This window comes from Paroedura picta, chromosome 5 (genome assembly GCF_049243985.1).
Source record: "Paroedura picta isolate Pp20150507F chromosome 5, Ppicta_v3.0, whole genome shotgun sequence".
In the NCBI taxonomy this organism is placed as follows: Eukaryota; Metazoa; Chordata; class Lepidosauria; order Squamata; family Gekkonidae; genus Paroedura; species Paroedura picta.
The window spans coordinates 81,364,460-81,377,493 of record NC_135373.1 but is presented as its reverse complement, the minus strand read 5'-3'; the positions used below and the strand labels follow the sequence as shown (position 1 = coordinate 81,377,493).

At 39.8% G+C, this 13,034-nt stretch overlaps 1 protein-coding gene across 16 annotated transcripts in view; it reads left to right on the top strand.

The window, feature by feature from the left end:
• Positions 1-13,034, top strand: part of GRIP1 (glutamate receptor interacting protein 1) — a 380,704-nt gene that overhangs the window by 334,086 nt on the left and 33,584 nt on the right. For 14 of the 16 annotated variants that reach the window (XM_077338732.1, XM_077338736.1, XM_077338741.1 and 11 more), the window contains exons 10-12: positions 5,273-5,428; positions 11,193-11,379; positions 11,799-11,944. In XM_077338732.1, the coding sequence (XP_077194847.1) occupies positions 5,273-5,428; positions 11,193-11,379; positions 11,799-11,944 (489 nt within the window). The remainder of the gene's footprint in view (positions 1-5,272; positions 5,429-11,192; positions 11,380-11,798; positions 11,945-13,034) is intronic. The other 2 variants (XM_077338739.1, XM_077338727.1) reach the window with 1 other exon arrangement.

Below are 13,034 nucleotides of genomic sequence, written 5' to 3'. Positions count from 1 at the left end.
CCCGGCCTGCTAGGCTCAGCTTGCTGACAAGGGCCTCCCAGCCTGCTGACTGCCTGCTAAGCAGCTCTGTCCCGGCCCTGCTAGCGAACTGGCCAGCCCCTGCCCACTCCACTTGATCTGTCTGCGAGCTGCCGCCCAAAGCCACCTTAAGCTGCCTGGCCAGGGGCCAGGGGAAGGGGCCCTTTCAAGGCCTGTTCTTAGGAACAGGCTTTGAAGCTAGTTCTTACAAATAAAAAAAAATGCCCCAGCTGGCTCCACCATTCTACACAGCATGGCAGAGCTACCTGGAGCATTTTGTTTTATTTTTAGAAACATGGTACTGCAGGCAGGGGTGTGTGAGGTTGGGTTGGTTTGTTTCCAATCCCACAACAGTAGTCAGTATATTGGTTGAAGCCCTGATGTTCAATGCTGAGAGTAGGGGTGCCAGGTTGACTACTATGGTGAGCCAGTTCCTACCACAGACTCCATGCTCCCACTGCTGCTTAATGAAGCAGAGAGAACAAAATAATGGGGGAAATTCACATTGCATGATGCCATAACATCAAGTTCAGTATTATACCCATAGAGGTTTCTGTAGGCCCTGCTCCCAATCCTACTGGTGGTTGCCAGCTGGGAGCCTGACAGATCTAGCTAAGAAAGTTTTGCCCCTTTGCCTAGCTAGGCCACAGTTCCTGGCTTTGTTGTCTCTCCCTATTTGACCTGATCTAATACACCTAAGTCACCAAACCCACATTAATCCTGCCAAACCTAAATTAAAGGTCATCCAGTCAACAAAAGGCTGGACTTTCACCAGCACTTGCAGTATGAAGTTAGAGTTGCAAGCTGGGGGACATGTTTCATCAACAATATGACATCATTTCTGGGGGTGAACCTAGAAGTGCTATTGTGCTATCAATGCAACACTCTAGCATTCGTATGAAAGTCCATGGCAAAACCCAAAAGTGATGTCATGCCATCAACACAGTATTCTAGCATCAACCAGAAACTTAATAGTAAAACAATATTGACTTTGTGATGCCACTTTTAGGTTTGCTCTCAGAAATGATATTGATACAACTACAATTCCTCTATGCTAAAATGAGAAGTTCTTTATATGCAATTGTTTCTTTCTCAAGATTTCTTTTTAAACAATTGTCTATTTTGCTGAAAAGAAACTGAAAATCTTCGGATAATTTCCTGTGTTTCTGATATTTTCAATTAAACCTAGCTCACAGTGAACTGTGTATTATAGAAGCCTACCTGGCCATATTCAGTTATTCTTTCAAACTAAATATCATTTATTCATTTTATATTAAAAGGAATTATATCATCTATGTAGATATGTAGATGTAGATTTTCAGGTGATAAAACAGCTTCATTTGAATTCCTGAGATGTGAGAAATTGCTGAAGCCCTATTCTTACAAAGTAGTCAGCAGTTTATAATCACATCAGGCAGCTTTTCTATTCTCATGATTTCTATTCTCATGTTTGATATGTATTTTATAAGTAATTTAAAGAAAATGTATCCAGTGAGTGGGTGGGTTTCTACATTAGAAAACTGAAGCTAAATGTTTCAAATATGATTTTTGAAAAGTGTTCTACCTTGATTTAAATAAAAAACAAAAAACCTTGGGAAACCATATTTTGCTGGTGGCCCAATGCTTTCTAACTTTTCCTTTTACAAATTTCTTGTTTCTCCATCCCCCGTTCCTGTCATGGTAAACTGCTCATCAATGGGAACCAGTTCTAGTTCCTGCAAAAAAGTATTGCTTCTGAAACATTTGCAGCTTTATCTCAAATGCGTTACAAGTATAACGTCCCAAGAACAGCTGGCATTGCACAATATGAGTGATGGAATGCTCCAAGAGTACAATGTCTATCCCTTTATCATTTGGTAATTCAAATCCGCACGTCTTCATCTTGTTTTCAGCAAGAATGCTACATTGCAAGTTTGAGACAGTCTAGAAGCCTGAAATAGTATAAAAAGCCCATTTATAAATTTCTCCTTTAAAAAAAATACATGGAATAGCTCTCTTTCCTCCTTTTTTAAAAATTTATATATATAGTTTCCCCTCATGACTAATGTAAGGTGCACCTAACACAGTTCTAACTATGAGCAGGAATCACCTACCTGGGATGTAACAACTAAAATGGTCTGAGAATCATAATTCAGAATGATAAATAATGACTTCGGTTTTTGCTTTGCCTTTATTTTAAAAGTTCTGTAAATGGGATTTTTGTGCTGATGCTTGAGAGATGTAGTTCATTGCCCAGGATAATATAATGCTAGTGATGGATACTGGCAAAATTAAAATGTCAAAGCAGTAAATTGAAATGAGTGGCATATATGCGCCCATGAATTACTGTGCAAAATATGATATATGTGCCGGTTTCGTTTGATGTTTTTTTTTTATTTACACAAGTACTTTTCATTGGGCTGGATGTTTTCAGAACTTAATTACTAATTGTATATCATGCATCCTGACAATGTTGATTTAAATGTGCCTATTTGTATATATTTAATTATGGCCGCTAAGGGCAGAGGCAGATTAAAAATTGATCGAGTACTGACCATTTTCTAAAATGGTGTCAAATCTATTAGTTCCATGACTGTAAAAGGTCATTGTGACTTTTAGCAGTTGCTCGCCACCAAGAAAGATCCAAGAGGTATTTTTTCTTCTATTCTAGCCACTTTCATGTTTGTTATTTTAAGTTTTTTAATGTAATCCATTTATCCTTCCTGCTTCTCTGGTCCTTTTCTATAATTTCCTTTGATCCATTCATGCAGACAGTAAAGGTTCAAAGGAGCAACAGGCAGGTTACCTAGGATTCTTATACCAACAGCCACAATGGCATCCTCTCTTCCCATTATTATAATACCTACCATCCAGGCCAAAGCAGAGCACCTGCTTTGAAATGCCAGAAAACACTTCCACTGAGACACCTTCATAATGTTCCATGATTCTTCCTCTGGACATATTAGTATTATTTCATAATTTTCTCCTCTTCCCTTCATACTTTCCCCATTTTAAGCTTTAAAATCTTGCAATGTCGCAGATGTCTCCCTTGTTGTTACAATCATGTGAGGTTATTTCTGATATATGATGTATTGTTTTCATTAATATGTGTAATTTTAGAGATATAAAGGATCAGGGAGGAATGGGGGTGGAGTGGGAATAGGAAATATTTTTCCCAAAGAATTTTTAAAAATCCTGCAAGAAATTTTGAAATGCAGAAGACCACTGGAAAACTCATTATGAAATATTGTCTCTTTTGGAATGACTACAAGATACATTTCAAAGCAAGGCTTTGTTTTTTTTTCTTATATTTATATACCCTTTGTGGCTCAGGGCAATTTAAATAGAACATGGGAAAACATAATAATAGTACAATAAAATTCAGGATAAAGTCAAATGATGACAACAACTATAACAGTGGTATCAATAACTTTCTGTAACTAATAATAACAACATTAACATTAACTGTGACCCCATGGGCTGGTCCATTCAGAATTGCCTTAAGATGTACTTGATAGGCATGCTTGTCTAGGAGGACTAATTCTGGGGGTCCTTTGGGTATTGATTTGGTTGACCTCAACCAAATGCCTGGTGGAGGAGATCCATTTTTCAGGCCCTGCGGAACTGTGTAAGTCTCAGCTGGGCCTTGATCTCTTCTGGGAGCTTGTTCCACAAGCTGGGGGGCCAGGGTAGAGAAAGATCTGGACCTGGTTGAGGTCAGGCGATCTTCCTTGGGGCCAGGGATCACCAGCCAGTTGGAAGTGATAGAGTGTAGAGCTCTGTGGGGGGTATAGACAGTGGGGCAGTCCCTTAGGTACACTGGACCCAGAACACATATGGCCTTGAAGGTGATTACCAAAACTTTAAGCCTGACTTGAGTTACAACTGGTAGCCAGTGCAGTTGTTGGAGAGTGGGCTGGATGTGGGACCTCCATGGTGTTACTGTGAGGACCCTGGCTCTGCATTCTGGACCATCTGTAGTTTCGGGATGAAGGTTAAAGACAGGCTTGTGTAGAGTGAGTTTCAGAAATCCAGTCTTGAGGTGACCATCACATGTATCACTGTGGCTAGGTGTTCTGGAGCCAAGTAGGGCACTAGTAATTTGGCTTGGTGCAGGTGGTAGAATGGCAGCTGCACTACTCGTGATCTGTGCCTCCATGGAAGAATCCAGTGTCATGCCCAGATTCCTGTTGGAGTAAGCCACTGACAGCTGTATACCATCCAGGTTGGACAATTGTGCTTCCTCACTTGGACCCTTTCAACCCAGCCGTCTTTAAAGGGTTGAGCCTCAGATGGATCTGCTTGAGCCATCTCATCACTGCTTCCAGACATCTGGCTAAAGATTCTGGGGGTGAATCTGGGTGGCCATACATCAGGAGGAAGAGCTGGATGTCATCTATATATATTGATTGCCAGCCCGAACCTCCACACCAGTTGGGCAAGAGGGCACATAAAGATGTTAAATAAGAATGGAGAAAAGACCACAGATGGCATTCTCAAAATGAATAATAAGTCCTTGGTGAGACCTAGTACTCTCCTTTAAGGCTTTATGCAGGCTGGGCCCAGTGTCCATGAGGTACCGCCTCTATGTATATACCTCACCAAGAGCTCTATGTTCTGCTACCTCCAACCGGCTAGTGATCCCTGGCCCCAAGGAAGCACATTGGACTTTAACCAGGGCCGGACTCTTCTCCATCCTGGCCCCCACCTGGTGGAACAAGCTCCCAAAAGTCTGGCCCTGTTGGAGTTACCACAGCTTTGCAGGGCCTGCAAAACTGAGCTCTTCCGCCAGGCATTTGATTGAGTTCCAACAGAAGCAGCAACATCCACTGAGCCCACAGAACCCCTCCCTTCACACAGATGTGCCCTTGGAGCAAACAAAATAGCAACCCTGGAATGACCGACCTATGGAATTCAGTTAACTGTTAATGTTGCTGTTCATGTTTTAATTAAGAAAAATCATTATCACCAAATGTTACTGTTACTACAGTTGTTATCCTGCTGTTTTTACATGTATTATGATTTCCCAGTTTTCTGTAAACCACCCTAAGCCATGAAGGGAAGGTGGTAAATAAATAAATAAAGATTTGGCGGACATGCCTTTATGGCTCCACTATCAAAAATGGGGTTTAGCTTGTAATTTTGCTACAGAATCTACACAAATCATTATTGTTTGCTGTATGCACTGTCTTACATTTTATTATTGAATGAATGACATATATTTTATTGTTCCCTGTTGTAGTATGCCACTTGCTCAATGCTTCCTTTCTTTCAGCAGCCTTGGTGTCTTCATCCTTCTCTCCTGCCTCCATGAGTGCATATAGCCTAAGCTCCTTGAACATGGGGACGTTACCTCGCAGTCTTTACTCTACTAGCCCACGGGGAACGATGATGAGACGGCGAATGAAAAAGAAGGACTTCAAAAGCTCATGTAGGTAACCATGGTAGTTGTTTGACGTGCCTATTCAAAGGGCATGTGAAAGGAAACTTTCAAACAATATGGCAGTACTCCAATGTTTAGATTTGTTTGGAGGTCAGAGAAGGGAATAGTTGCATTTACAGTGTTCAGCCATGAGCATCATATTTGCTACATTCAGCATCAAAGAGAGGATGTTTCCACCTTCTGTTACTCATTTATGCTTTCCGTGTATTCAAACCTTAATTCAGATCTGGATTTTTTTTTTTTTAGTATATTATTAGTTTTGAAAACCCAAATCCACAGGAACAAAAACACAGGTTTATTTTCACTTTCCCAAAATCCAACCTGTGTACTGTTTATATTTTTAAGCTGCTAATTCATTCAATTTTAAGCAGTTGCTAACTCCTTCAATTTTAAGGGTTATAGTTTCAAGCACCATTAGAATATCTTTGTTTTTAACCAAGAACTCTGAATTAGAACAAGAGAATATGTGGGAGTTTTTTTGTACCCCGCTTTTTGTTTTAACCAGACATTTGTTTTTAACCAAAAACTCTGAATTAGAAGAAGAAAATAGCTGGATTTTGTTTTGTTTTTTTACCCTGCTTTTTACAATCCAAAGGAATCTCAAGATCCATTCAACTAGAAAAAAATGGCTTCTTTGGAATGTAGAATCGATTGCATTATATTCCATTGATGTCCCTCCCCCTCCTTAAAACCTATTCTCAGATTCCACCCCCAAAATCTCAGGTATTTCCCAAGCTCAAAATGGCAACTTGGGTTGTGCAATATTCTTTAAAAAAAATGGTATTCTTCAGTTTGAGCATATTGGACCAAGAAAAAAAACAGTATTTCTGAAAAATACCTCATCCCAATACTGGTAAAGTATTCAGATCTGGGATATTTTGGCCTGATTTTTTTTTCAATTCAACAGACCCAAGAAAATTAAACTGTGCTACAGGAGAAGCTGACCCCAGGATCTGTGTGCCACAAGAAGGAGTCTCCCTGTCACATGCAGATTCTAGCTGAGATGGATAATAATAATAATAATAATAATAATAATAATAATAATAATAATAATAATAATAATAATAATAATAATAATAATAATAATAATATTTATTTGAAACCCACCCTTCCAAGTGACTCAGGGTGGGTGACAAGCTAGTCCCAGGATCTGTGAGTGGCAGCTAGGGATGTCTCTTCCAGCCACACACTCCTGTGATGGCTTCTTCTGCTATGCAATTTAAACCATGCTGCAGAAGAAGTTAGCCCCATGATCTGTGTGTTGTAGGGAGGATTTTAAACCAGATTCTTTGAGAAGACAACCCCAAGCTGATTCAGTATGAACAGTCTGCTGTCCCTGGCACAACTGATCACCTGTCTGCCTTTAAACTTTAAGGAGACTTCAGTCGAAGCCCAACAAAACAGCTGAGAAGTAGGAGCAATCTGCTCTCTGTATTCTGTTCTACTGGATTGTCTCAGGATTTTTTTTTGTTATCCCCCCAAAAATCCAGATACATTAAGGAAGTCAAGAAATATTTGGGTCTGTTTTCTGCTCGAGTTGATCCAAATGCACATCCCTACTGACAACTCCAGCATGCTCAGAATGTTCTCTTACTTGGGTCATGTTTTTGTCTGAGACCATGGGCATTATGTTCAGACTACAAAGTACTAAGCAACATTTCCCCAAGGGGAGAATGTATTTTACATTGAGATTTGCGGTGCCAGCTCTGACAGGACCCGGATTTCCTCTAGGAGTTAATTCCAGCAACTAGGGGCCAGGATTGAAAATGTCCTGGCCCCGTTTGAGGCCAAATGTAATTTCTTGAGGCCAGGGTCCACAAACTGGTTGGAATGTGCAGAGTGGCATGCTCTTCAGGTGATGTAGGCAGAGAGGCCATCCTTCAGTTATGTCAGGCCCAGACCATGGATGGCCTTAGAAGTAAATACCAAGGGGATTTCCATGCCCGTTAAATGTAGGGTAATTTTTGCCAAAAGAAGTAGCTAAATTCTGTCCCCTCCATATGACATTGCCAACATCCAGCATCTGGGCAGTAACCAGCTTGATACATCTTCCATTTTCAAGTCTGAGTTGGAGAATCACATAAAGTGGATTCACCAAACTATTTAGCGCTAGCTGCCAGAGAGCAACCAGCAGGCAACCAGCAGAGGGAAGGTATGGAGGCACAAACACACAAAAATCGCCTGCTTTGTCCCACCCTTGCATCCGCTTCTCTCTCCCTTGTTCCCGGGGATGGGAATTATTTTTTAATGGCTAACTTCCTGGAGCAATGAATAGGCAGACAAGCGTGCAGGCAATGCCAGAAATAAAACTGTTTTTTTTCCAAAGTTGAAACACAAAGCGTGCCTCCCCCAAGTTTTCTCTCCCCCCCCCCAAAATCAGAAACGAGATTAATTTTTTAAAGTATCATAGGACTCGCGATCCCATAAGGGGTAGCATTCGAAAAGCACTATGTATGTATAATTCTGTGCATAGGCATTTCAACAGAGAAGTATGAATTATTTTTTAAAAAAATTAGCGGGGATCACAGAACCTCTAAAACATGGAGAAAGGGTATTTGTTGCCTGGATTGATTGACAGGTGAAAGCACAATGTTTATGAGGAGCATTGCTCTGTTCCACCATTTCCAGAAGCAGATGTGGAGGGTAAGACACATGAAAAACAGGCAGACAAAGACCAGGCAGTAAAAAAAGTGAGGAGATGCTGGGAGGCACAATAAAATTTAGCGCTTTGCCATTCACCCAGCGTAATTCTATTTTTGCAGATGTGTGGAAATTGCCCAACATCTTAAATCTGATCTAGAAATCAGTTGGTAACTAGTGCAGGTGTAATAGCACAGGAAAAATGTGGTGTGTCTTAATTCATTTAATTAAATTTTGCATCATGGTAAAATTACTGTATTAACTACAAAAATAAACATTATCTTAAAGCCAATAAGACAGGTTTTCGTTTCAAGCCAACTGCAGTTGCCTTATTCTTTTCTTTGAGGAAATAAGCAAGAAGAGATGGTTTGAGAAAATGTTTGATCCAGAAGTTTTTGACACTAATTTTTCCATGTTTAAAAATATTCATATGTAAGAGTGTCTTTTTTGTAATTACATGGCAATCATTTGTTGTTAAATGGCCACTTCCTTCCACTCAACAATGTATTTAGCTTGTCTAAATATATTGTTAACTAGAAATATCAAAACAAATGGCTTTTTACATCATCTAGTAAGCTTTATGCAGCTCTTTGACAAAAGCTGTTCTTAAGTTTATTTTTTATGTTACTGTGTTCAAGGCTTGCGGTAGAAACCAGCTTTTAATAGAGTACTTAATAATGTACGATTTAATAAATCTGTCTGCCTTGGAAAGTCTAGAATATGTATGAGTGAAAGATGCTATAAAGTTTCATGGTGCTTTGTATAGAAAAGCTTGCATAGCTAATGCAACCTTCCCAAACGCCTGACAATAAACCGTCCTGGTGTAGGGAACCATAAACATTTTATTAACAGAAGTTTGCAGTGGCTGTATTACTTATGTAGGCTTTCCAAACACTCGACTGTAAAACTTTAAGATGCCCTACACTATCACATGCCATTTATTACCTTTGTTCAGGGTTTGTTTTCTTTTATAAACATCCCTTGGTTTCTCATGTTTGAATAATATGTTTTGACAGATGGAAGCTTTTGTGCTGCCCCCTGTTTTCATCATCAGTATTTATAAAGTGAAGTATGTAAACATTAAGGAGGATATTCCCAAATGCATACAAAATTTAATGAAATTACAAGGTTTCTTGGAACAAGCAGCCACCTGGCAACAATTCTTGGTGGATCATTTGGCAACTATTAATTTTGTTATGGTTGGAGTAAATTTTCCAGTTACTATTTAATTCTCTTAAACTATTCAATTCCAAATGGATTGTTGACAGTATCAGTTAAGGAGTATAAAAGGATTCGCTCATCTATAACATCTAAACGTGAGCACTGTGATTTCTTAATCACAGGGTGGAGAAAAGTGTCTTAAGATGGCTATTGCCAACTTTCTATAGATACAAAATTATAATTTTCCCTTTAGGAAACATCTTGGGAAAATTGGAAACTGAATCAACACCTTTAAGCCTTGATAAAAATTCTTAGATCTTTAGTGACACAAGGATCAAAATCATATTAGAAAGACATTATATAATAATAATAACAACAACAATAATAAATAATTTTATTTGTAGCTCGCCCTTCCAAGCACTCAGAGTCAGTAACATCAGTAAAATCAGCATACGATTTAACACTTTAAAACAATTTACACACACATGCCCAGATAGAAGAGTCCTTTAGAAGGAAGCCAATCTTCTAATTTTTCCTTCTCTTCCTAGCAGTGAGGCAAGCTGTTTATGACTGGAGTTTTAATGATTCAGGGTATTAAGACAGTTTATCTGGTCTTTTGACCCATATTGAGGTTTTAATTATTGTTTTATGGGGATTTTATTGTGGGAAGATTTTCCTTTGTGAACCACCACAAGCCATTTAACAGTGGTGATATAGAAGTCGAAAAATGAATGAATGAATGAATGAATGAATGAATGAATGAATGAATGAATGAATGAATGAATGAATGAATGAATGAATGAATGAATGAATGAATAGCTGACTGAGGTCCTGCAGGGCCCTGATCTCTCTTGGAAGCTCATTCCACTGGACTGGAGCCAGGGCTAAAAAGGCCCTAGACCTGTTTGAGGCTAGTTTCACCTCTCAGGCTGGGGACCCTTAGCAGATCCTGATCTGAGGATCATAGTGCTCTTGGGGGATTATAAGGGAAAACGTCGTCCCACAAGCACACTGGTCCCAGACTAGGGTGTAAACTGCACGGAGCTTTTATTCCAACCCCAGATCGATTCAGTCCCTGCCCTCTACACAGAATGCGATTTCAGTTTGGATTTTGGGCGATTTTAATTTTCCTTCTGCAGCAAGAAGGATTGATCCGGAGTGACCCTACCTTTATTGTGCCATATCTGAGACTGCTGTTAATCCTGAATAAAGAAAGCTCCATGGTAGAGAACCTCTGGTAGGCCACACCTGGTCATGTGACACACTTGCCTTAAAGGAGAAGCCCCTAACTTCTCTCAACTTCTGTCGGTCCTGGATTTTTCCTCCCTCCTCTGCCTTTTTCGATCCTCTCCCCCTCCCCTCCAAGAAAAGAAAGAGGCTCCCTGCTAGGCTTCTCCCCCCCCCCCGCCTTCAAGAAAAGAAAGAAAGAGCCCCCCCCCACCTTCTGAACCTCCCTAAACACGTGCAGAAGACTTTCCTGTTTCAATGGGGAGGAGGGGGGAGAGGAAGACCCGAGTTCAAAGCGATCTGAATTCAACAGGATTGACAATGGAATAAAGAAAGTAAGTGCAGACTCTGCCCTGGTCCCGGGCTTTAAAGGTTAATGAAACCTTGAAACTGATTCAGTCTCCAATCTGGAGCCAATGCAGCTGAGCAAGCACTGGTATTATGTGTATTTTCCACTGAGTCCCTGTTGGGATTCGCGCCACCACATTTTGGACCAGTTGGAATTTCTGGGGAACTCTCAAGGGCAGCCGTGCATAGAGCGAGTTTGTTCATTTGTATACAATATCTGTTTAAATATTCATTGCTGTCGGTTCGAAATATTATGGTTTGTTAAAAAAAATTATAATAGTTGTACTTGATTTTGATGGCATTTGTTTCAGAAAGTGATTCAGTTTGTGCTGCCTGTTTCTTAATGTCATTGAACCTTGTCTACCATATCCTGCAGTGTCTCTTGCTTCCAGTACTGTTGGCCTGGCTGGACAGGTTGTCCACACAGAAACCACGGAAGTAGTGCTGACAGCTGACCCTATTATTGGATTTGGGATACAGCTCCAGAGTAGTGTGTTTGCTACTGAGACCTTGTCTTCACCACCTCTGATTTCATATATTGAGGCTGACAGCCCAGCAGAAAGGTGAGGGTCTTCGAGAAGATTCCTTGTTTGTGCCAGGTATTTTCAGATTTCTAATAAATAAATGTTGCTCAATGAAAATAAGATAAGCAGTTATTATTTTAGTCTAGATCATATATGAGAGCAGTACCTGATCTAGAAGATTACCTTCAACAAGTTACTAGGCACTATGTTAATTAGAATTTTCCCTAAAGGTTTCCAAAACTTGAATAATTTTGATGCTAAACTGGTGGCGAATACATCCGTCTCTGTTTAGCTTTAACTGAAATAAAATGCTAAGAATACCAGAGTTTCAGATTAAATATTGTATATCATTTCATATATCATAAATGTATTCTGCCACTCTTCTGTTATATGGGTTGAATTGGATTTTGTTTTGATTCCTTATGGCTTATAACGCCGGTCTGTTTTGATATGTCGAGGTGTGGCATCTTACAAATCGGAGACAGGGTACTAGCTATAAATGGGATCCCAACAGAAGATAGCACTTTTGATGAAGCTAATCAGCTGCTTAGAGATTCTTCTATCACCAGCAAGGTCACTTTGGAAATAGAATTTGATGTTGCAGGTATGAATACTCTGATCTTATCTTGCTAGAATGGTAGGAGTCAGCCTTTTTCTTTTGACTTTGAAATTAGATGGGTCAAGTGTTTTGTTATAATTCCATCTGTATGCTTTTTTTTCTTCTAGAAAGAAACCAAAAGTAGGATACATAAAGTAACCAAGCAGACCAGCATTTGCTCCCTGAGTTGGCAGCTTAACTATAGTATAGTTGCTGTCATCCAATGAGACAAGAGGTTAGAGGGTGGAATGAGGGCTGTAATGGTCCTAAGTAGGGATGCTGCAAATTTTGTGTCAAATATATTTAACAGCTGAGCTAACTTTATTCTCCTGTGAAGCTCAGATATGAGCTTGGGCCATTTGATCTGGCAGTGAATTGAGTGCCTGTCAAGTCGATTGTTTCACATTTTTGTTGAATCAGGGTGAGGGTGGGGGATGTGAAACGGCACATGTACCAAAATGTTGCTGATCTAAACAGATTACCAGTCATTAACGCACTAGAACTATTTAGATCAATACTGAATGGTAGGATAAATAAACACAATGTTTATTTATGATTGATTTATATGATATATGTCTGTCCATGCATTTGCTCATGGCCCAGGAGGCTGTTTGGGGGCTTTTAAACAAATCACCTATTGCTACATCACTATTTCACAATAATATTCTGACAATCTGTGGCCACAGCCTGCCACTTCCTTTGAATTTCCAACAAAGAAAGAAAAGTAATTCTAAGACCATTTTCTACAGGAGATTGTGGGAAAAGTTCATTAGAAAGTTATAGTGCCACTGCCAATTTTTTAGAAAAGTTATCTAAAGGCAAGCAGGGGAGGAGGAGGCAACCTTTATAAATAATTGCCTGCAGCATAAAAAGGGGTGGAATAGATTGCAAAATGTACGTGTGCAAAAACAAGTTGTGATTTGCTGCATTGTTAGAAAGGAATATGGCAAAGCAGCCTGCTGAACAGCCATGAACAGACTGATTAATAGACAGACAATTGAGAAATCAGCTTCCTGATTATGACCACCACCCCATCCAAAACAAGTGGACAGGATGTGAGTCGATCTGATGGCTGTTTGAGCATCCTTATTCCTAA